A 24847-nucleotide genomic window follows, 5' to 3' on the forward strand; every position below is an offset into this window, starting at 1 on the left:
ACCATGATTGTCCAAAAAGCTCACACATACAGCATTGAAGCCTCCCACTGTTCTAAACTAATATGTTCTGTACTACTCTTGTAGCAAGTTTTTTTTTTCTTTTAATAGCATCTGTTGTACATATCAAACAAATGGACTATATGGACATATCAAAAAAGTATGAGAAAGACAAAATGGTTCATTTACAATGCTGCAAATGTAAAAGTTATCTGGAACATCTTAATAAAGCATCAGACCTTTCCAACTTTAATTTCACTCTTTAGGCAAGTACAGACATGACACACATGTAAAAATTGACATTCTTTCACCACTTTTCACAAACCAAGGTACAGTGCAGGTACTCCCCCGACCCCAAAGAAGAATATCAGTTATATTATTGTTACATTAGATGACGTTTTCGCCATTTCTTCAGGGGAGTGACTCTTTATTACTTCTTTGATGAACTGTTCAAGTGCAGTGAAATATCCCTGGCACTGCCAAGTGTCATTATGAGTTCCATCAGGAAAAATTGCCAATCTCTTAGTCCGAGCTGGGGATAATTCATAAAGTTGCTTCATCATGACTGGTGGAATTAACTGGTCAGACAACCCAGAGATGAAGAGTGAAGGCATTCTGCACTGAGAGATTTTTCTGTAGGACAGAAATTTATTTTTGTAGCACCATAAGGGAAGGTATCTCATCGGAAAGAAAGAAAATAAAGTGCTGGCCATGTGTGGGATGCTAAGAAAGGTGTTCTCGACCATGATGGCAGAAATCCTATGGGAATTTTCAGAAGCTAAATGAATAGCTACTGCTCCCCCCAGGGAACGGCCAAAGAGAAAAATTTTTGTTTTATCAAGATCGGACCGAGTCATCACATAGTCTAACACAGCCTCAGAATCTAAGTACAAACCTTCTTCACTTGCTTCTCCTTCACTTTTTCCGTACCCTCTATAATCAACAAGGATTAAGTTTACTTTCAGGTTCACCAGCATTAATAAAGCATTTGGCAACCTGTGGCCAATGTTGCCTGCATTGCCATGAAAGTAAATGATGGTTGGAGAATATGCTGCATTGTCCCCTGTGTATCTCAGCAGAATAAGATTGAGAAGGACTCCATCTTTGGTTTTGATGAAGATATTTTCGTGTGGTATACCAGTAGGCATGGGAACATAAAGACGTGATGAAGAGGGCTGTTCAGGAAAGTAAAGCAGCACATCCTGGAATTTATATAATATACCTGCTATTGACACGAATATCAGTATGAGTAGTATAATGCCTCCATACAAGTGAAAAGTTACTATCAAGGGTAAAAGAGAAATACGGCAGAGACCCCAAGACCAGGAAGCCAAAGCTAGTAGCCATCTTTCAACAAAGGTCCAAAGCATCCATGACTTTTCCATTGTAGTAGTCAGTGATCTTTTACTCCAAGTAAATCCTGTAAAAAAAAAAAAAAGACGTATAAGTATGGGGGAAAAAATGAAGTGATATTTTATTACATAAAAGTCAACATTACACAAAAGCATAAGCATCAAACTTGGAGTGCAACTCCTTTGGATTTTTGGAAAACATTCAGTTCTGTAAAACAGGTAGGAAAGCAAACGAAGACAAGGCTTTAAAACTTTCCAAAATCACATTTGCATTGTTTCAAAAGGGCAATATCCAACAGTGGCTCCAAAAATTGGTAGAGTGTAACCATGAAGTGTTTTCCCTCAGTCATCCCTACTGACCAAGACAGCAAACATACAGATGAGTTTGTCCAAGCTTCTTGTAAGTAAATCTAGAATTCAGAGAGCACAAACAAAAGTAGCTCTTCTTTCTAAGCTGCTACTGATTAAGGCCAAGAGGAACATTCAATAAGCCTATGCACTTCACTCTGCAACCAGTCAAGGCTAACAATGCACACAGGGTCGACTATCAATTAGTAGCTGTGTTTCAGAATCTCAATTAACTGTGATTATAGAGCAACACGTAAACCTACCAGAAGAGACACCACTACAGCAAGATCCCACACTGTACTTAAATTTATAACAGAAGTTTTGCTATATTCTGATTAGTTCTGACTTATAAGTTTTATGCTAACAGATCAGTAAGCTGAATGACGTAACTATCATCACACAGCTGACTGAAAACAGTCAGCTACCTGCATTATTCTCTGATCAGTGAAAAGGACAACTGCTACGTAGTCTGGAACTGAAGAGACTTATGACAAACATGTACACCATTAAATAAGGAGAGTGGTGCTCAATGATAACAGATTAAATCTTCTCTGTGGATCAAGATATAAATGACCACCTCTGTAGTCACAGCCTTTGCACTCTCCAAATATGTCAAGTAAGCAAAAATACCAAGAAAAACTGCAATCTCTGCTTTACAAAAACAATTACAAATATATAAGTAAATCTGTTACACCTTAAGACTCATATATTCACCACATGCAATGTGAAATTAAGTTTTTACACAGTCTATCTATTCCAAATATAGAACCACTGAAATATGAAGTAGTTTAGGGATTAATTATCCCAAGTTTTTTTTTTTTTAATATGAGGAATTCATGTTCAATATCCAAATCCAAGTGTGCACAAATATTGTCTGTATAGAAATTTAATTCTTGTGATCCATTTAGGACAGACACGAAGTAGGTATTTCAATTTCCAACATAATTCCCTAATGAAGTAGTCTAGACTAACATTTCCTGCACTGAAGACTAAGAATGCTAACATTGATAACCACACAGTAAAAACACTTCTCTTACCCCCTCTATGCAATTTTGATTACTTTGTTACAAAATGAAGTCTCAAAAACTCATTCTCAACAAGCAGTTCACAAAAGAGAAATAGACCCACCATTAAAAATGACTAGTAAAAAAAAATCTTACATAAGATGATTACAAGTCTTGCAGATGGCTATCCCACATACACTATGGATTGTATTTGGAGACATACTCTGATGGCTTTGTAAGCTATGTTAGCTTCCCTTGCACATAGCTTCCTGTTTTCTAGGACAATACTACTGAGTATTATACAACTCTGAGATACTGCTGCTATGTGACTACTTCTGATATGTGTATATATAAACGCTTTTCTACCAGAGTAGAAAAGCCAATGCATCCTACAACTAGAACTCAACCCAGCTCCATATTACCAAGGTGCTATTACATTTCATTCAACAAAATGACTACTACAGTACTGCAAATATGTAACAAAAGTAAAACTCAGGACTTCATAGATCAAACTCAATTCCTTTCTACCAAAACCCCAACCCAACAAATACTCGGTATTTCAGTCAGCTTTTAGAAGAAACATAGCTTGTGTTCAACATGTTAATTAGCCAGAAATGTAAACTACACCACCACATGTTTTGTAGTCACCTAACGTATTTCAGAAAGGTTGACTACCCTGCACTAATGAACAACTGCTTGACTATTAAGGTTTTCTTCCCAGCTATGTGGAACTTCACTAGTTTCATCTGCTACCAGGCCTGAATCACGTCCATTTCACACCTTGCTGGGAGGCTTGTTAGTGAGAGAACAAAGATACAAGTTTCTTCCAGGTTCTTGCCTGCATCCTTCCAATACCAATCAAGGGTCACAAGCATGGAAAATTATGGTTTCTCAAACATGCACACAGACCTGGAAAAGACTAAGGGAACACAACTTCATTCTCAAGAAAGCTACAAACCATGCTTTCTGGGGAGTCCAAAGTAGCAAGCCTTCTAAACACACCTTCTCTGACCTGAATAGTAGAAGTTAATACAGAATCAGACTTCCATTTAAAGCACATGTATATCCTTTCTGTACACAGAGTGATGATATTTGTGTTTTAGTTCAATATGATTATCTTTCGAACACTTTATAGTATAACATCTTACGATGCAGGAATTCTGTATTGAATTATGAAGAGCGCATGCTATAATTCTCTTATCTCTACATTTTGTGACTAATTGGATGCCAGAAAGTGAGGGAAAGAGAATATATTTTGACTTCAGTATCTGAGCTGGTCAAACCAAGAAACAGTGGACCTGACACCTGGAAAAGCACATTTCTCTTTCTAGCCATGACTAGTTCTGTTCCTAGACTACATGAAGAAGTCCATAAGCCCTCCTTAAGATGTCCCAGCTATAGCAAGAAGCAGGTACCCTTTACGTCTTCTAAAATAAGACCTTTTAAAATCATTTTCTCTGTCACCTGCAAATACGACTAATTAATACTGTTGAACAGCCAACTATTTAAAAGGATTATCTCAGTTTTATTGCCTTCTACTATTAGAAGTTTAGAAGTATCACAGCTCTACAGACAGATGGCATGAAACATCATCCCTGTATTACAGATGGAGATACTGAAACCAAGGGAAGTCAGCAAGCTGGCCAATAGCAGGCCTTCCGTTTCAGCTGGAGAAACTAGGTTTCTCCACGAGTTTCCTTTTCTGATTTGCCAGATAAAACATTAACCCCTCAAAAAGCACTCTTTCTTTCCCCTTTTACAGCACACACAGTAACAGTATTTTATTACTGCTGATTATTTAAACCAAGCTAGAGGCTGTGGCGGTGCACTCTCCCCTGTCCCCCTAAACTGACCTTTTACCTGTATGCCAGCTCGGGGGATAACCATCGGTGGCAGCCGTAATGAATGCGTCTGGGCTCACGGTGGACTTGCAGGAGATAGATCCAAGAGCTAATGGAGCGCGCACCAACCACATATGGCTGGTTTACAAACATGGCTAGTAGTCAGTTATCTTACCCCATAAACAGGGGAGAGTCCAGAGCCCGCTGAGCTTCCTGTACTGCAGCAGGCTGCATGCCAGGATCTTCCCCCTAAGCAGGGACACTGCTCAAGGTTACTCCTCGAGATCAAGAGATCCCTTACCTGCAACAGATACTCAGTAAGTGACTAAGAGCTAGCTTGTTAAAACATTGCAAGTAACTTGTTAAGCATGCTGAAACTTTGCAGGCTTAGCTAAGTGATAAAAAGGATTGATTGTGCATATAATCCTTTAGGCAGAAACCATTAAGTCTGGGATTGGGATAGGATCTGGTTGTATCTAGACTCTTTGGAGTCTGGACAGCAAAAGGGCCTCCGTCCTGAACTTTGTGACTCACTGTGAGGGCTCCCTGAAGCTTTTAGTCTGACCCTATCCTCTACGCAGGAAATAATGAAGTGACCTCGTTTAACTTCACTAAATCACTATTTTCATCAATAAACATATTGCTGCTTCTCTCTTATGAGTGAAGTGCATAATCCCATTCATGGCAGAGGATATGAAAAAAGCATATGGAAAGTATTTTTTTTTTTTTAATTTGGCATGTAAGTCAGTAAGTCAGTGTTTTTATCTGGTAGATGTTTTCATGGATAACTTTTATATTAACGGAAGTTTAAACATAAGCTGCTACTTGCTCTTAGCTACTGGAAAATATTTCCCAATACTTAACAGCAAGAAAGATTGAGTAACAAACTCATTACTTCTAGTTCAATGTTTATTAACCTCCAAATACGTAACCTACCTTCGGTTTATCCGGACTACATAAACCCGGGTCTTCTGCTCTCCCCTCACAGATAGTGCTTTCTTAGCCACAAGCATGATCAGAAGTATTTTGTCTAGCATCTAACTACTTCCCATTTCCTCCTATCCCTCTGGTAAAGCTATATTAGGGAGGCTAGCCTTTGTGAATGGCAGTAGTTCCTCCAAGTTTATTGATGATGCTTGTAAATTTATGAGACAAGACAGAATTGAAATACAAAGCTCTATGGCAGAAACTTTAACACAGAAGAACAGCAGCTTGGTGGAAGTCAATGTTCAGAATTAACTGAAAGTAAGACTCAGCCAGAGTGCTGCTGTGCCTCAAACAACCCACCTTGTTCAAAGACCATTAATAACCAATTCTGTTTACAAAGCTATAGAACTGTGCTGCATCTCAAAGCAGAAGTGAAATTTGACAGCCTTGAGTCTCAATCTCATCCCACAGGGATAAACACATATATTGGTGCATGCACACATCCTTGTATCTATCTCCACTGCTGAACCCACTGTCCAGGATCAGGATATATCACCACAGACAGACCTCTGTGTTCTGTCAGGTGAGCTACACATCCCATACTTAACGCAACTACTCAGAATATAAATCACTCGGGACAACAAAAATTCTGAAGAAGAAAAAAGTATTCATTACCTAGATGTTTCATTATCGTTCTGCTGTGCCCTAATGCTAATTCTAAATGCTTAACGTCATTATCAACTGAAGACCGTAAGAACTTACGTTCAAACTTAAGTGCATGGGAACAATTATCCACTCATTTTGAACAGCAGTTGAAATTACTCTTGTATTTGTGACAGATCTGGTTGTATTTTTTGCCTTTGTCTACATTCTTAACATTAAAACTGTTAATTTCACACACTAATCACATTATAAAACATTTACCTTTGGATGTGATGATTTCCCGTGCTTCATTGCTGCCTGAAAGACAATTCCATTTGGGAACTTTGAGTAAAATTGCTTTTTCAATTAAACACACAATCACTGTTTGTCTTCAGTTATTTTACAGAAGCTTAAGAAGTGCTAGCAGCCAGTACCCTTACAAGTTATGCACCTACTTTACTGATGAAGCCATGCATACCATATTCAAGCTCTTCCTGTCAAGCTCAGCTCTCGCTTGAAAGAGCTGATAAACTTGAAAATGCCAGCTGGTAATGAAGTTTGAGAACCATGCTGAAGTATCCTGGACTATACATATAACACATAATATAAAACATATATAGCAGTTAATAATCAAGCTATATTAGATTTACGTTGCCTCCTTAGAGCTAACTTTTAGTCTGTGTATTTGCATGCTTAAAGTTGCATCTAAGAAAAGCATTCAGATGCTTATGGCTGCTCCCTCTTTCAATAGCTTTGAAAAAGTTTTAGCAGTCACTGCAGCCCTTAGGATTTCATTATGGTTTTGAAACAAACGAATGTGCTAGCTTTAAGAATACAGAAAAAAAACCTGGAGAGATTTGTGCACTCCACCTTCTCTAGACACAGACAAGCTTTATACAAATTTTACATTTACTCATACATCAAAAGACTTCCTTACGCAGCAAGAGTCCTCAGCTATCAAAAGTGACATTTGCAAGAGAAACTTGTCTTAAAGAAAACCTACAAGAAATTTAATAAAGACAGGAAAACTATGCTTTCTTAGTACTAAAACCCTAGAATCATTTAGGAAAAGACCTCTAAGATCATCTGCTCCAACCTTTAACCTAGCACTGCCAAGCCCACCCACTGAGCACTACATCTACACATTTTTTGAAGACCTTCAGGGATGGCGATTCAAGCACTTCCCGGGGAAGCCTATTCCAATACTTCACAACCCTTTCAGTGAGGAAGTTCTTCCTGATATCCAACCTAAACCTCCCCTGGTGCAACTTAAGGCCAACTCCTCTCACCTTAACGCTTGGTGCCTGAGACAAGAGACCGATCCCCACATCACTATAGCCTCTTTTTAGGTAACTGTTGATCTCACAGAAAAACTCTCATACAAAAGTTAAAGCAAAGTAGCTACTCCCAATTGAGTATCTACGCCTACTGAAAAAGTAGAGCATGCACAACCCAGCCTCAGAACCTCACGGGCTGCTTGTTGGAACTAGAAGGCCACCTCTCCTACCAGGCGCACTCCCACAGAGTGATGCACACCCAGAACTGAAAACGTAGTCCCCGTAACTCTCATCATGCTTCTCCCCCTCACGCTATTGAGGATCCCCAACGACTCCCCCACGCACATCTTCAGTTACCGGTGGCACCGCGTTAACGAGACAAACCCAGCGAGACCGAGGGCAGTTACCGTAGCAGCTCCCGAGCCGTTCAGCAGGCACGGCCCCCAACACCTCCTGCTGCAGTCCCAAAGCCCCCAAAGAAGCCATCCCCGTTCTTACCCCAAGCAAACGCCCCGCTTCGTCTGCGCGGTGCTCACCCGCCACGAACCCGGCACCCCGCACCGGGAGCCGGCAGCTCCCGGCCCACAACCTCCCCCCCTCTCCCCCGGGGGTTCCCCAGGCACCTCCCGCCCCCTTTCGCAGCCCCCGCGGGCCGCCCACGGGACGCACCCGCCTCATCCTCCCGCGGCCGCCGCCGCAGCCCCGGGCGAGCGCGGCCCCCAGCTCCGACCTCCGCCGCTGCCCAGGCAGGAAGCCGCCCGCCGCCGCTTCCGCTTCCGGCGCAGGCTCTGCCGTCCCCGCTTCCGCTTCCTCCTCCCCTCACGGGGCCCTGCCGCCCCGGGCCCCGCCGCCGTCGCCCCCGCGGCAGCGCTCACTGCGCATGCGCGGCCGTCGCGGTCACCTCTCCCCCTTCCCCTCCCCTCCGCGTCGGACCGAACCACTGCGTGTGGGGGGGGGAACGCCCCGCAGACACCGCGGCCGCGCTCCTCCCCTTCCGGAGCAAAGGGGCGAGGGGCGGCCGCCGGGGCTGCGGGCTTCAGCGGCGCTTCACTGGCTCCGCGTAGGTCCGCTCTGGGGTCGCCAGGCCCTTTCTTTCTCCCTTCCCTATCCCCCTGCCCCTCCCCCCGGGCCGCCTTCCCGCGCTCCGCTGCAGGGGGGGGGGGGGGGGGGGGGCCGTTGCGTTGCCCTGGCAACGGAACTCGGGGGGAGGGGGGAGGGACAGGGGGAGGGAGGGCGTCAAGGCAAGGGGGCCGTTGCATTGTACTTAGGAACCGCAGAAACCCGGTGAATCCTCACTAAAAACACGCAGACGTTTTGTATATCTATACGTATATATATCTATAAATAAATATTTTGTACATTTTTTCCCGTTTTAGCGAGGAAGGGCCTCGGATGGCTTCCCCGCCCGCCCCGCAGCCGTCTCCTCGCAGGACGGTCGCCTCGCACGTGCCCTTTGCGGATCTGTGCGCCACCCTGGAGCGGATGCAGGCCTGCAAGTCCCGGCCGGAGAAAACCAAGTATTTCAAGGACTTCCTGGACTCGTGGAGAAACTTCCACCACGCTCTTCACCAGAAGGAGAAGGATGTCACCGATTCGTTTTATCCGGCGATGCGACTCATTCTCCCGCAGTTGGAGAGGGAAAGGATGGCGTATGGGATTAAGGAAACCATGCTCGCGAAGCTGTACATTGAGCTGCTCAATTTGCCAAAAGATGGGAAAGACGCTGCGAAGCTTTTAAACTACAGGACACCTGCCGGTTCGCGTGGAGATGCTGGAGACTTTGCCATGATTGCATACTTTGTGTTAAAACCTAGGAGCCCCAAACGAGGCAGGCTGACAGTGGAACAGGTCAACGAACTGTTAGATGCCATAGCTAACAACAATGCTGCTAGAAACAAGGGGCTGTTAAAGAAAAGCCTTCTTCAGTTAATTACCCAGAGCACAGCGCTTGAGCAAAAGTGGCTCATCCGGATGATTATAAAGGATCTAAAACTGGGCATTAGTCAACAAACTATATTTTCCATTTTTCACCCCGATGCTGTTGAATTACACAATGTCACGACAGATTTGGAAAAAGTTTGTAGACAATTGCATGATCCCACTGTCTCACTTAGCGATGTTTCTATCATGTTATTTTCTGCCTTTAAGCCAATGCTTGCTGCTATTGCCGATGTCCAGCAAATTGAGAAACAAATGAGTAACCAGACATTCTACATAGAAACTAAACTGGATGGTGAACGTATACAGATGCACAAAGACGGCGATGTGTATAAATATTTTTCTAGAAATGGGTTTGACTATACGCAGCAATTTGGCGCTTCCCCCCTTGATGGCTCACTAACGCCATTTATTCATAAGGTATTTAAAGACAACATACAAAATTGCATTCTTGATGGTGAAATGATGGCTTACAATCCTGAGACACAAACCTTCATGCAAAAAGGAAACAAATTTGACATAAAACGAATGGTGGAGGACTCTGATCTGCAGACCTGCTTCTGTGTGTTTGATGTGCTGATGGTTAACGATCAGAAGTTGGGTCATGAAGCGCTGAGCAAAAGGTACGAGATCTTAAGCAATGTATTTACCCCAGTAACTGGCAGGATACATGTCGTACATAAAAAAACTGCCAGAACGAGAAAAGAAGTAATTGATGCTTTAAATGAAGCGATCGATAACAGAGAGGAAGGGATTATGGTCAAGGATCCCATGTCCACCTACAAGCCTGACAAACGTGGGGAAGGCTGGTTAAAAATCAAGCCGGAATACGTCAATGGGCTGATGGACGAGCTTGACCTTCTGATCGTTGGTGGTTACTGGGGAAAGGGCTTACGTGGTGGAATGATGTCTCATTTTCTGTGTGCGATTGCAGAGACTCCGGCTCCAAATGAAAAACCTACTGTTTTCCACTCTATTTGTCGCATTGGCTCTGGCTACACTATGAAGGAGTTGTATGATCTGGGTTTGAAACTGGCTAAACACTGGAAGCCCTACCATAGGAGGGACCCTCCCTGTAATATTTTGTGTGGCATTGAAAAACCTGAAGTGTACATTGAACCTTGTAACTCCGTCATCGTTCAGGTCAAGGCAGCTGAGATTGTTAACAGCGATATGTACAAAACTGACTGTACCTTGAGATTTCCCCGAATTGAGAAAATAAGAGAGGACAAAGAATGGTATGAATGCATGACTTTGGACATGCTCGCAGATCTCAGAAGTAGAGCAGAGGGGAAGCTGGCGTCCAAGCACCTTCATATTGACGAATACGATGAGCCACAAGAGAAGAAAAGGAAAACTGTATCGAAGGTGAAGAAGGTAATCGGAATAGCCGAGCAGTTTAAAGCTCCTGATCTTTCCAATGTAAACAAGGTTTCAAATGTGTTTGAAGACGTAGAGTTTTGTGTTATGACAGGCACAGGAAAACACTCCAAATCTGAACTGGAAAGCCGAATAGCCGAATGTGGTGGCAGCGTGGTACAGAACCCTGGACCAGACACTTACTGTGTCATTGCGGGAGCTGAGAACGTCAGAGTGAAAAACATCATTGCTTCCAACAAATATGATGTGGTGAAGGCAGAGTGGCTTCTGCAGTGTTTTCAGTCCAAAATGCTTGTACCTTGGCAGCCAGCCGTTATGATTCACATGTCCCCTGACACTAAAGAACATTTTGCTCGTGAGTATGATTGCTATGGAGACAGCTACACAGCAGATACAGATGTTGCACAACTCAAGGAAGTATTCTCAAGAATGAAGGATAATAAGATGATGCCCTTGGACGTGATTGCTGAGTTAGAAGAACGTTACTCATGGAACAGCTGTCAACTCAGTATATTCAGAGGAAACACTATTTATGTGGACTGTTATGCTATTGTTAACGAACCCAGAACCAAAATCCATGGAACAAGACTATCAATTAGAGCTTTGGAGCTCCGTTTTCATGGTGCAAAAGTAGTGTCTTGCCTTGAAGAAGGTGTCTCCCATGTCATTATAGGAGAAGATCATTCCCGGGTAGAAGAGATGAAAGCACTCAGGAGAACATTTGGGAAAAAATTTAAAATTGTATCTGAGCTGTGGGTAACAGAGTCAGTGAAGGAAGGAGTCCCAAAGAATGAAAATCAGTACTTGATTTAAAGTAGTTTTTAATCTTGGAGCAAAAGCATTCTTGTTGACTTGATTGGACTCGGGTATAATGTATTTTCCTAATTTTTCTGTGTGTTTTCATGTCTTATTAAACCTGTGGTTAAACAATGATTGTATTTTTTGAAATTAGAGGAAGATTCGTTATACTGTTGTGGAAGCAAGAGGATGCTAAGCTGTGCTGGAGGGGGAATAAGAAGCCACAAGATAAATAATGTAAGCCTTTTACTTCACATACAGGTCTCAGAGGAGATCTAATTTCTTCTAAGAGAATTCCTAACTATTGATAGTGTTGTTCTCGGTGGTTCAGAATGGAGCCAATGATTCAGTATTTTATGGAAATTCTACTGTTTAATATGTTTATTTATTGATTTGCAATCACTTTCATGTTTTTGTAAAAGTGATATTGTGTATATTCCGTATGCTACATAATTCAGTAATTTATAAACCTTCTTTGTAGTGTTTTAATTTGTTTACACTGTTTTTAGTGTTAAGCTCCATGTAGCCTCAGTAGCACTTTGGTTTTAGGACATTGCATTGATCTCGTGTTTCTTTTTATAAGTAAATGTACAGTGAAACCTAAACTTCATATTGAGGTGCTAATGAACTAATACTTACTAATGTATCTAAACTACAGATCGTTAACTTAACTGTAATGATGTCCTTACCCATTACAGTTGCAGTTAAACTGTCAAGCATTAGAGTGACGCTTTTACTCTTAATTTTGTTTACCTTTCAAAAATTAGTTCTGTAAGCTATTTCAGTAATGAGATGAATTTCCAAATATCTAGTTCAATATATATATATATATATATTAAATTATTAAAGAAATATATTTTTGAAGTCTGCCTGGTGTGCTTTGTGTTTTTGTTGTTGTGGTGGTGGTGGTGATTTTTTTTTTTTTAGTGAGAACTAACTCTTGAAAAGCATGAAAGAGTTTCTCATTTTACACCTAGATAACTTTGCATTAAATTTGCATAGGGAGAGAGGTTCAGGCCTCAGTGCTTGTTACGCAAGGTATCAAACAGAACGGGTTTGGGGCTGATCCCAAAGAACCAGTTTCTGTCTGAGCTATTTGTTCAATGCTTTTTGTGGTTGCATTCATTTAAAAATTGCTGTAAAAAGAATTGGGAAATGTTAGGCTATTTGGGAGGGAGTTTATTCTTATCTCTTATAGTTAGTGTAAGCATTTGGAGGTCCCTTATTCAAAATATTCTAAACAGGTAAAAAGTAATGAAGGAGGTGTGCAGAGAATTTCAGGCATGATGTCTAAGCAGTAATAGAAGACGAGATTTGTAGGTAGTTATATGAGCTGATGTAGACTAGTAAAGGGCTTCAGTAACAGAAAAGTCTATCTATTCTGATAGGTGCATATGTATATATACATTTTTTTAAAAGCATATAAAGCTAGCCATATTATTAGGTAATCAACACACATCAAAAACAGCATTCAACAAAAAGGAAAAGCTGGAATGAAAATGCTAAAACATTTGCCTGATGTTTGAACTTTCAGAGGACCTCCTCTGATTACAGAGCATTGTACTCTTGTACTTTTTATTGCAGCAAATACTCCTGTTTTCTTAATAACATTTATATGTCTAAAAATGGGGATTTTGTAGGTGAAGGTTTCTTGGCTTATTTATATTTTGTGTAAAGCTGTTTTTTATTTTATTTTTTTTAAATAGCCACTTGTTTTGAAAGCAAACCTAATTTACACTGTAATATGAAATTTATTTTAAGATGATGTTTGTGTAGGAGTTTGAGAAAGAATAGTGAGTTAAGAGAAAAAAGGACTGTAGACCTTGCAGTTTCAGGGAAAAGTTTGGTATAGTTCCTATTCTCTGCAACTTTTTAAAAATGCTGTGAGTGAAGGAGAAAGGAGAGGAGAGCAACTTTCAGGACCTGCTGGAGCAAAACATCTGGTATGTACCTGTCCTGTCTGCAGCAGCATGTTGGTGAATGATGGTCTGATTTCAGTGAGCAGTTGCCAAGGCACTTCTGCACAGGCCACAACTTCACAAGCCCTGGGAGAAGGTTCCACTGTTCTCTTAGTTTATAAAGCAGTTCAATAAAAAAGACTCATATCTTTTTTTTTTTTCCTACTTTCCAATACATATAACTGGTGTAGTGCATTTTTGTAGCAAAAGCTTACGGGCAGCTTGCATGCAGTATCAAATCTTGCCAGGGGCTCTGGGAGGATTTTTTTTTTCCCCTTCATAAGATTTATCTGCCTCAACAGTGGAAACAGAGCATGTATTGACCATACAGTGCTGGTGAAACCTCAGCTGTGCTCGTACTTCAGAATATGTTCCTCAGTTTCACATACATGACATAACAATGATTGCCAACGTTGTAGACAGGGATTATGCCAGGTATAAAGCTGTTATTGCTGTTTTGTATACTTTTACCATGCAAATGTAAGTAAACATGGCTGTTGCAAGGCAATATAGAATTGCTCCCCCCTCACACATGAGCTCTTGCACCGTTACAGGAAAAAGTAAGAAGCCAAAATCTTAAGTAAGTGACATTCAGAAGGCATTAGAATATGGCACTGGCAACACCTATTTATTCCTTGGATAACTTACTGAATTATTCTAATTCCATGAATACGTGGAATGTATCTGGCTTGTAAAGCAAACCACTAGTGTTTGAATAAGCTAAAACCGAAAAATACGAAGAATTTTTTTTCTCTTTTTTGGGGGGGTGGGGCAGGCTGTTCTCTGTGGATAGTTTGTGCACCAATGGCAGAGTGAGAAAGCCTTGACTAGTTGTTAGATGTTTATACATCAGCACAGCTTTTCTCAGTCCTCTTCATTTCACATTTCATCTGTTTGTGCCTGTACACTGAAAATAACTAATTGACATTCCTGCCATTTTAAGGGGCTTAAGAAATATAATTCTTGCATCTGCAGATAAATTTTAGAATATAGTCTTGCAAAATACCATACTATTAACTGTTTATTAATCTGTTGAAGACCTGAAAGTTTCAAATAACACTGAAATTAACTGTGTGCATACAATAGATTACAAGCTGCAGACTGTTGAAGATGTATTATCTTAGTAATTTCACATTTGAAATGCTGGAAGCAGTAACACTGGAGAAGCTCAACTGCATGGATGAAAAAAATAAACAACTTCCCTCTCTTTGTGCTACAGCTGGGCTGTAGTATTGCAGCAGCTTTTGGTCAGTTTATGCAACTCTAAGTGTAGTAAATATCAGAACCAAATTCCTCCATTTCCCTCCTGCCCTTAGGAAGGTAAATTGCTGGAGAAAGAAAAGGTAGGAAGCCATAGTGAATCAACACAAGATACTATTTTCATATATGCTTTGCTTTATACTTAGTGCATGAAGTGATCACTAGCTAGTTAAATGAATACTTTAAGTAGGCAGGCAGCTATAAAGAGTGTTTTGCATAAAATATGATAAAAAATCATTATTATTCAAACAGTTAATGAAAACCATCCCCTCTTAGTTGAGTTAATCAAATTTTATTTTCTTTGCTTCTGAAGAACAGGGATGATTCATGTATTTAACCTGTGTAGCTAAATTATATTGTCAATTTATTTTGGTACTTGGCATACACCAACAATGATAAATTCCAAGGGAAATTATTTCAAACACACAGGAGAAGGATTTCTGATGTACCAGAACTTCATAGGAGGGGAAGGAGCTGTCAGAGCCCTCAGTGTACCCACCTCCTGCTGGGGCTATGGCTGCCTGTGCGAAAGGCCAGCTCTTACGTGGTGTAGCTGTGTTACCTTGCTCGGAGAGTTGTGAAGAGAGGTGCAACAAGCCTTGTTAGGGACCTGTCTCAATTTATGTGGAAGCTGTGTTTAAGTTCAAGTCCATGGTTGCAGTCTTTGCTGTCACGGTCTTGCAGCTGTGCTTGAACGTATACCTCACTGATAGCAATCCTGACCTACTGAGTGGACTTGCTATCTTGATGTTGCACCTGCCTCATCACCGTAGACTTACCTATCACAGGCTGACTGTGGTTACTGCCACTGGGCAGCTTTGCTCATCTCTGGTGGGACTCGCACAGTGGGACTGTGCCGTTTGCTGCTGAGGACACTGCTTCATGCCCCTTGCTGTCCCCTTGGCTCCCAGCTGTCTGCCCCTCATGGAGCAGCCCACTTGTACCTCTTGATGTTACAGGGAATCACACAAAGGGAGCCAGGATTCCTTGCTTCTCTTCTTTAGGGCATACCTCACCCCCCACAGAACCCCTTTCCCCGATATTCATATGATATTTAGTTTGGATGTGGATTGCTTTCTGGGATGAAATTTCAAAATTGTGGAAATCTTATAAAATTTTGCCATAATACATCCTTTTGGAGAAACACTAAAAACAAAACAAACAAACAAATCCCACCTGTGTGGTGCCTGTTGGTCAATTTTCACTTGCACTTCACTGAAATAGTACATCTGCGTGTTTTGATTCTGCATGAATATCTTTGAAAAGCACAGGTCCATTTATTCAGGTGAAAAGCAATCAGTCAAAATCTCTTAGTTCTGCCAGCTATGGCAAATGACAGATCAGGTATAAAATTCCTTTGATGGCACCCCGATTTAATGATGGTGACAGATTTTAAAAAACTCTTTAATTTGCTAGTGAGATTGACGCGCATTTTTTTATAACATTCAGTTTCAGTCTTTTTGAAAACAAACAAACAAACAAACAAAAACAAGCCAAGACATTTAATCTTTCCAATTCCAAGGTAATTTCCAAGGTAATTTTAGTTTGAATTCTTCAGAAGAGGGACTTGAAGTTGTTAGTTATAAAATTTCCTGTGAAGGAGAAAAAAATGTTCATTTGAAGGTGACTTGGGAAATGCCTGGTAACATAGTTAAATTGAGCATAAAACTTGTGCAGCTGGTAACAGCTGTTGTACCACAGTACAGTGGATGGGCCTATAAAATTTTATTGTACTGCTTTTTGCTACGAGTGGATAGGAATGAGGGAACAGTCTGTAAGTTTGAATTATAATACCAACCTAACAGTAAAGGTGGAGCTTGTATGTATAGGTAAAATGTTTTTTCATGTTACTTCCTAGAAGTGTGAAAATTAAGAGGTATTTATCCTGAAATTATTTTCTTTTAGATATGATATCGCTATTACTTTCTTGTAAAGTTCAAACTAGCCTTTTGGGGTAGATTCAGATACAAGCCTTAAGAAGGCTCTCGACATTGTCTTCCGTAACATTCTCATAGACTGCTGATGAAGTACAGGGTAGAGAAATAAACAGGAAAGTGGGCTGAAAACTGTCTGAACTGCCAGCCTCAGAGTTTTGATCAGCAGGATGAGGTCCAGCCACATATTAAACAAGAGTAAAATCGTAGAATTTATGTAGTTCTGTACTGTAAAATCAATAAACAAGTCCCTGGGAAACAAAACAAACAAACAAACAACCCACCACCAACAAAACAAAACCCAAAATATAAAAGTTTGTTTCTAAAAGTCAGACATTGAGTTACAGTGAACACGAACACAAAGTTTTTATAAGTATTTTTAAAAATCTCATGAAAAGTGGAGAAGAACTCACTAGCTGATTAAGTATACATGTTTAAATAATAGCCAACTGTGTGAGAACAGAAGAGCTTTATTTCATTTTGAGGTGATTCACAGCTGTATCAGTTTTGAAAGTGAAAACAGGTTTAGTAACTGAACTGCTTTCATCTGGTTGCCTAGCCTTGATCCAGAGGTAAAAGTTGCTTTCTTGTGCTGGTAGACTTCAAAATCATGACCACAGCCCTAGACGCCAGGGCCAGACCCTGCAGGCCGGTGGGATCAAGGGAAGAGGTAGGTTTCCTCCAAGTTCTTGCACATGGCAACTTTTCCCACAGCCCATGTGCTAAACTTTGCCTCTGCAGGCATTACTCCAGCAGCACTGAGGTGCAGTGTGTTCTTTTGAGCCTGTGTTTTCAGCCTCCGGTTCTCACACCTGCAGTTAATGATCTTCTGGTGTAGGGTTAACCACTGAGAATCCAAAACATATAACAGTGTGGTCAAAGGCAGGTGGATAGATATTGTGTGTCTGCATAGATACGTGTAGTGAAGAAAAAGACAGTAACAAAAATGTCTCATTTTACTTTTTGTGGTTTCTTTTTTCTTGCCTTCTCTCCCACAGCTTCTCCCCAGCCTTAGCCTCTTCTAACTGGCGTATTATAGATTTTTAAATACCAGGCTTGTATGCTGCCAGAGCAGAATCAGTTTATTCATCCAGTCTAAAGCTAACTTGAGTACCCTTGTGTTACACTTCAGTTCTTCATACGAACATGCTCATATATGATTATACCAGATGTAGTTAAACATGTCTCAGAATTATTACTTTTTTAGTTAAAATCCCTGAGTGCTATTGGGGTAATAAGAAAGATTTAAACAGTGGCTGCTGCCAACAAATTAAAGCTTATGTAAGGCAAAAATTAATATGAATATGACAGATCTCACAGTAAAACCCCTGAACGGGGTTGCCTGAACAGAATACAAATAAGCAGGATGGCTAATTTTTTTTGGTTCCATTTAACCGTAACAGAAGCATAGCAGGTACTTGGTAAAACTGTGTGACACTGGTGTAAGAGCAAACAGGGCAGAAAAGCGAGATCATATGCATTAACAGATTTCATAAATTAAAGTTGTAAGAGAAAGAAAAATATAATTTACCCTCCCCCCCTTATTTTCCCCTGTGGCTTAAATGGTAAATCTAGAAGTACTTTCTTCTGTATTGATATATGTAAATTCTTATGGTTGATGAAGTGTTTTGTAACCAACTGTTGTGCAGAGATCTCATACAGATTCCTGGCAAATTCTTAGTATGACATCTGAGGTGTAGTACAGGTAACATTGGAAAGCCTGAAGATTTATTTATTTATTTTTTTAAATTAATTTATTTAGTAATCGGAGGATATAAAGCAACATCTTTCCACTGGAAAGAATCATAGACTCATAGAATATCTGAACTGGAAGGGACCCACAAGGATCATCAAGTCCAACTCCTGGGTCCCCAAAGGACCACCCCCCCCCAAAAAAAAAAAAAAAAAGTATCTGAGTATCTCACGTATCTGAGAGCATTGTCCAAACACTCCTTGAACTCTGGCAGGCTCAGTGCCATGACCACTGCCCTGGGGAGCCCGTCCCAGTGCCCGACCACCCTCTGGGTGCAGAACCTTTCCCTAACCCCCAGCCTGACCCTCCCCTGTCCCAGCTCCATGCCGTTCCCTCAGGTCCTGTCGCTGTCCCCAGAGAGCAGAGCTCAGCGCCTGCCCCTCCGCTCCCCTCGTGAAGAAAAGAGCCCTGGCTCTTAATAAAATAATGTGATGGGATAAATATTCTGTTGCATATGTTCTGGATTATCTGTCTTGATGACCTGTAGTTTTGGTAGACATGGCCAATTCAACCTTTCCAAAATCATATTTCGTCTTACAGTGTCTTACCTTTTCGTGTAAAATGCATTTAGAATTACACAGTATTTGTCTTTACATGCATGAATGCATGTGTTTTGTAGTGGGTCTGTCTTTGTTTATGAATTCTGGTCTGGCCTACACAATTCTGTGTTTATGTTGGAGGCTGCCCAGGGCCAGACCGTGGCTTGGTCATGGCCCTGCTCTGGATTTCTGCTGCTGCTCGCTGGTCTGTCCATTACATGAATGAGCTCCAGGTACGGCAGGGCAGAGACAGGGATTTCTAAACCTATTTTATTTCCTGAAATAAAGTATCCAGAACCTGCTAGAGTATGTGTAAATGTGCATACTATATACGTGCTTTCCTCTCTCTCTATATATACACCCAATATATAGATACATAGATTTATGTGGTGCTTCTGACCGCTCCCTTCTGCCTTCACCTCTTTTTCTTCCTTCTCCACTGCCAACACTGAGGAATACATTTAGAGATCCCAGTAGTGAGTGGGAAGGCAAGATGACAGGAATCTATGCTAAGGTGTCTTAATATTGGTGCGCACAGACTATCCCACACTCACTTTGCTCATACCCCAAGGTAACTATACTTGGTGTTACTGTCTGGATGTGCCTTCCATTTAGACCTCTTTTCCAGCCAGAAAAAAGGACCATGGCAATTTTGGTTGGCTAATAGAAAGAAAAAGCTGCCAGGACTCGGTTTAAGCTGCATGATCACTTCATGTATCTTGATGCCTGTGCTAAACAGAACTAGTAGTTTCCAATTATGGCTCTTTAATTTGTAATGTCAGTCACCAGCTAAGTGTGGTCTGCCCTCAGAGAACCACAAAGTGACTGGAAAAAAAAGGAAACTGTTTTTTTCATATCTGAATGCCAGGTGGAAGGTTACTAAGCAGCAAACCACATGATAAGGGATGCCACATTTTTCATGACAGTTAATCTTTTCATCTCTTGCAATAGGCTGGCTATGTTTACAGCTGCACCTGTGGCTCAGACCAAGTCCTTCTAGCCTGTGCTTGGCCAGTGTTTTGGAAAATGTTATTTGGTCCAGGCCAAAACTACCAGAGATTAGACTATGCTACCATTTACTGTTATGAACAACAGCATGATAGTGGTAGGCCTGTGTCCTGGCTCTGCTCAGTGCAGGTTCGCTGGCCAGAATCAAAAAGTAAGCCTGGGCTGAAGGAGCAAAGCAGAAAGGAGACCTGGGACAATGAAAAATCCATGCTAAATCTCAGATTGCGCTCAGGAGCAGAGAGGAAGCATGGGAAGCACTATGAGCTGTGTTTGATGGTCCCAAAGTGTGGGCAGAGTTCTGCTGTGGGAATTTAAGCTCATGGGAAGTCTTGTAAATATTTGCTATTGGTGAATATTGTCATCAGAGGCAACACTGAAACAGAACGAGCACCCAGAGGCTGAGAAAAAAGACCATAACTACCACTTATACTGACTGAAGAGAGATGAAGACCACTATGTTGAGGCAACAAAAACCAACCTGGTGTGAATGTCCAGCAGGACAAGGACAATGGCAGGGCTTGGCTCATCTGTTCCATAAACTTCATCCACAGCTGTCTGCCCTTTGACTAAATTCCAAAATTCCTGTAAATAATTTTAATATTCTTTTATCATCTCACAAACGTTTTAGCGATCAGAAAGCATGCAACTCACAATTTATCTTCTACAATTATATTAAAAGCTAACAAGAATAAAAGTAGAGATTAAAATCATTCAGCAGTGTTTGTACAATAATAGTTCCCTGAAGATCATCACAAGCAATATAAAACAGGCAGGAACCAAATAGTCAGGCAGGTGGCCAGCATAGATAACTTGGCTCATTAGTATTGAGCAGAAATAGTCTTGGCTTTGTTAGTCAGCCTAACCATTACATTTGTTTCCTCTATCTTTTATCTCCTACTTACTCCTTTTGTGTGGGGTTAAACCCGGCAGAATCCTGTGCTTGGTCTGGATTTAAATACTGATGAAAGAGGGACACAGGCTATTTTAACTAACATATATTTGGCAGGGCAGCTTGGAAGTTAGTTAAATGCAGAAAAGGACTTCAGTCACTGGCATTTAGCAGTATGGGCAGTAATGGTGTGAAATAATTTCTGTGTACAAGGATTGCAGGGTAGATTGTCAGTGTTACATCCATGAACGTACTGTGAGTGGTATTCTTGTATTTCATCCAAGGATGAAATATAATTCTTGTATTCCATCCAAGGCTGAAATAATTTCCCTCAGCATAGCTTCCTAATTTAAATGTTGACCCTTCAGCATTATCTGTATCTAACTCCAAACAGTGATCAGGCTGCTTAACAGAAATGCTTAAAGTTGCTAAGCAGCCTCTGGGGGAGCTGCAGAGAAAAAACAGGTACACCTGTTTCCCATTATTTGTATGGAAAACTTAAGCACTTCCACAGTGCCTTGCTGTTGCTGGTTTGGGTGTCTAGCTTGTTTACTAGAGCTGTAAACTTAAGGCTCTGTGAGCACTTCCTAAGGTAGAGTGGGCCCTCTTCCAAAGGCTGCTTCCTAGTAAAATGGTCATCTGCTATGACATATGCTCAGATCCCAGGAAGCCAGAAGTAGAAACCCACTTTTGATCTGTCCCAAAGAACCTTTGGCTCTTGGCATCTCCCGCTTCATGACTTCTACAACCCAGTATGGATCCAAGCTTTGGGAGATCAGTTCAGAGAGCTTTCATCCAGTACATTGTTCCCTCCTATATACTTACCCACCATGTTTACAGTCTAGTATCTGAGTGGCTTCTTACTGTCTGAGTAGGTACTCTGACAAATGTACTGTTGTACTAAAAGGAGCCTCTTTCTAGAATCACCACAATCTGAGTGGGAGTCTGTTAAGAGCTAAGAAAAATGTCATTATGCAGAGAAATCTTAACACCCCCCCCCCCCTTTCAAATTTAGATATCTAAGACAGGACTGAGACAGCATAGATTCTTCCTGAAGTTAAGTGCACTTAAACTATCCTTTGAAAAGCACTGGTCAAGGTCCAGATTTTGCTTTTAAAATGACTTTATAAACTGGATTTGGAGCTGAAGTACTTGCCGTGGCAAGTTTCAGTACCTGCTCTCAAATCTATTTATTCATTTTACATCACACAGTCTTTATATAAGAGGAGAAATCATGATGGGAATGGAGATGGTAATCCAGATAAATGCCCTAGCTCCTGGCCCACAGGTTCTAGTGAGGGGTCTGTTGATGATGCAGGGAAGACTATTTCCAGAGAAGTTCTCAGGTAGAGAAGAGAGAGTTCAGACGTCACAGCTCTTCTCCTGGTTGAAGACGTGTATAAATTTCCTGAGCATCAGCTCAGAGTTTCAGTCTGAGAAAACAGTTTACCTGTCAACTACTGTACTGCTTCTGACTGAACACAAAATGTTAGAAGGTACTGTGGTCCAGTTTGAGAGGGGAACACATACAGCCAGATTTCAAAGTCTGGACCATACAATGGGTAGCAGAGATCATTTTACACATATACTTTTCTATAGGCAACCATGAAACACACCTCAAAACTTTCTCCCCCTTCAAGCTCTACAACCAATTGCTTTTGGCCTGGACAACTTTATCCATTTACAAAGAGACTACGTCAGCATCACATACACACTTTTAAAGTGCATAGCGATTATTTGTTAATTGGCACATATGAAGGATAACTAGATTTTCTTAAAGAACTATGCGAAATGCTAGTGCTCTCAGTCTTTTCCCTTTCCTATGTGACACCCAGAGATTTTGCTAACCAGAGGGGAGCCAGGAACGAGGTTGAGCCAAGAGGATTCCCGGCTTCGTCAGGCCACAGAGGCTGTCTGCTGCTCCCTGGATCTTAGCTCTTCCTGCACTGTTAAATTCCACCTCTCTATTCATCCTTTATATATTTTTTTTTATTTTTTCCTTTTCCATCTTGGTGTTTTTCCTCTTGAATCCTCCAGCTGCTAACAGTCCCAGTTTCAACAATCCTACCTCCATCTACATTTTCACCTTTCTTATCTCACAAGGCTCCATTCTGCAGACTTTTTTACAGCTCTTTCTCACAACTTGGCAATTTGCTCAGAAGTCTGAGCCAAGTTTCCCTACTGGAGCTATGTCGTAGATTCTTGAAATGCATACAGCAGAACTCCTACAAGGAAGGAGGAAAAGCTGAAAGGGGGAGATTAAAAATGGGCTACACTCATAAAACATACATATTTTTAATTGAACTTGAAAGGCATCCTCATTTTTGGAATAGATTCAGAGAAAAGCTACATGCATCAAGTGCTGTGTATAGTGATATCAGCTTCCCAGGGTCTTGCATCTTTCTTTCTTCTCTCACTTGGAAATTTTTATGTTAATCATAATGTGGGAAAATTAGAGCCAAACTGAAGAGAAATGCAACTTTTTGAGAGTTGGACCTCTTCATGCAGAAATCAGTATATCTGCTTGTTCCCTCTGCCTCCCCTCACATTTATATGTTTTCCTAAAAGAATGAGCATTGAGCAATCAAAGTGTAAATACCTGTGTTCGTGTTTATTCATATCTAATAACTTGTGAACCAAAGAGCCAATTCTAACCAAATTTCCCAAAGGAATAGTGATATTCCTCTCTCTGCCCACTCTTCTTCCCTGGCTCTAATGAAGTAGGTGACTGAGAAGAAGAGGGAGAAGCCATTAATGGCCTCTTTGAGGGAGAGGCTGTGTGAACCATCTTGGAAAGAAGAAATGCTAAAAACCTTCCAGATACTGGAATGACTCCCCCCCCCTGTATTCACATCTCATAAAGTCATTCAACCCAAGGCACAGCAGTATGAAGACAAGTTTCTTCGGCTAGCAATGCTATTACTTTTTTTTTTTTAATGAATATTCAGTGAATCAAAATCCTACAGAAATAAAAGGAGAGCGTACTCATATCATAAAGTAGTTGCTACTTGGAAATCAACAGAAGAATGGAAAGAGAGAAAGATAAAGTAAACAGACTGGTAGACTGAAAACCGTTCCAGATTGGTGCTTTTAGTTCCATAAACCAAATGATCACCATTCTTACAGCATATAAAGTGTTTGATCAATAACAGACTTTCACTTCAAAGTCATGTGATTCAATTATGTTTTGAATCATGGGGTGTTTCAGTGCTTCACAGAAGTTACCGGGCATACCATGGAATTATGGAAAGTTGCACCATCCAAACCTATAGGAAAACTATTAATTTTATAGTTTTGTTGGCAATGCAGTTTCAGAGCATACATTTTCCTCAAGAAAATGGTTTTGTAAGGTCTCAGTGTCATACTGTCAGTTTTAATAATTCCGTGCTGAAGAGGTATATCTGTTTTCTCCATGGCTCACAGTGTAATGCTATTTACATGAATAACAACAGCTTAAGGAATAGTTAAGAGATTTATAGGTCATAAATTTAAGAAATAAAAAATAAAAATAAATATGTATATTTCTATGGATAGAGTGAGAGTTCTGAAAACTCTTCTACTGGTTTAAAAATGTCAAGTCTGTGCAAAACTTATTTTTTATGATCCAAAGGATAAACGAAAATTCATGGTTGATATTGGAAGCAGATGCAGTAGCTTATATAAAAATTAATTGTCCCAGGAAAAGCAAACTCAAGAGACAAAGAAACATCCTTGTGTTGTAAATGATTTAGACATTAATGAGTCCATGTTCATCAACAGTGATGATTGTGAGCACTTAAGACAGCATAAAACATCAATGTCTCCTTTTAAAGACACTTATAAAGCAGACAAATTCTAAAGCAATCAGAGTAGAATGAAAGTACTTAAAAATGAATAACAATCAAATCAAGCAATGACTTTGTGGCTTTTTTTTTTTTTTTTTTTGGATGGTTGTTCTGGTTGTTCTTGTTCTCTGTAACCCAATATCACTGACAGCAGCCAGCTCTTAATGCAGACAAAAGG

General features: G+C 40.8%; 2 protein-coding genes and 1 long non-coding RNA gene across 10 annotated transcripts; 1 reads left to right on the forward strand and 2 right to left on the reverse strand.

Annotated features, from left to right (window-relative positions):
* Nucleotides 1-219: 219 nt before the first annotated feature.
* Nucleotides 220-8317, reverse strand: ABHD13 (abhydrolase domain containing 13). 6 transcript variants are annotated; one of them, XM_083845922.1, is made up of 4 exons: nt 8058-8174; nt 6394-6429; nt 4562-4843; nt 220-1417 (listed from the first exon to the last, which is right to left on the reverse strand). In XM_083845922.1, exons 3-4 carry the CDS (start codon nt 4674-4676, stop codon nt 369-371), a joined length of 1164 nt encoding a protein of 387 aa, XP_083702048.1. In that variant the 5' UTR covers nt 4677-4843; nt 6394-6429; nt 8058-8174; the 3' UTR covers nt 220-368. The 6 variants fall into 6 exon arrangements, with proteins under 6 accessions (XP_083702048.1, XP_083702050.1, XP_083702052.1 ...); XM_083845924.1 differs by having other exon boundaries at nt 4718-4843; nt 8058-8170; XM_083845926.1 differs by lacking the exon at nt 4562-4843 and having other exon boundaries at nt 8119-8317.
* On the forward strand, nt 8317-12371 carry LIG4 (DNA ligase 4). Of its 3 annotated transcripts, none has more exons than XM_083845901.1 (2): nt 8317-8448; nt 8765-12371. In XM_083845901.1, exon 2 carries the CDS (start codon nt 8781-8783, stop codon nt 11517-11519), a length of 2739 nt encoding a protein of 912 aa, XP_083702027.1. In that variant the 5' UTR covers nt 8317-8448; nt 8765-8780; the 3' UTR covers nt 11520-12371. The 3 variants fall into 3 exon arrangements, with proteins under 3 accessions (XP_083702027.1, XP_083702028.1, XP_083702029.1); XM_083845902.1 differs by having other exon boundaries at nt 8323-8452; XM_083845903.1 differs by lacking the exon at nt 8317-8448 and adding an exon at nt 8606-8672.
* A 3623-nt stretch (nt 12372-15994) lies between these two features.
* LOC310889254 lies at nt 15995-20538 on the reverse strand. The gene is made up of 3 exons (XR_014576480.1): nt 20435-20538; nt 17002-17503; nt 15995-16314 (listed from the first exon to the last, which is right to left on the reverse strand). It is a non-coding gene; the product is annotated as an uncharacterized lncRNA (long non-coding RNA).
* Nucleotides 20539-24847: the final 4309 nt, after the last annotated feature.

Source organism: Anser anser (genome assembly GCF_964211835.1).
Source record: "Anser anser genome assembly, chromosome: 1".
Classification (NCBI taxonomy): Eukaryota; Metazoa; Chordata; class Aves; order Anseriformes; family Anatidae; genus Anser; species Anser anser.

Excerpts from the sequence above, each read along its gene's own strand:
- ABHD13 (XM_083845922.1), bottom strand. The coding sequence starts at position 4,676 with ATGTGGTTGGTGCGCGCTCCATTAGCTCTTGGATCTATCTCCTGCAAG. Across the intron at positions 1,418-4,561 it reads TCCCCCGAGCTGGCATACAG|GATTTACTTGGAGTAAAAGA; the intron begins GTAAAAGGTCAG and ends TTTTTTTTACAG.
- LIG4 (XM_083845901.1), top strand. The coding sequence starts at position 8,781 with ATGGCTTCCCCGCCCGCCCCGCAGCCGTCTCCTCGCAGGACGGTCGCC.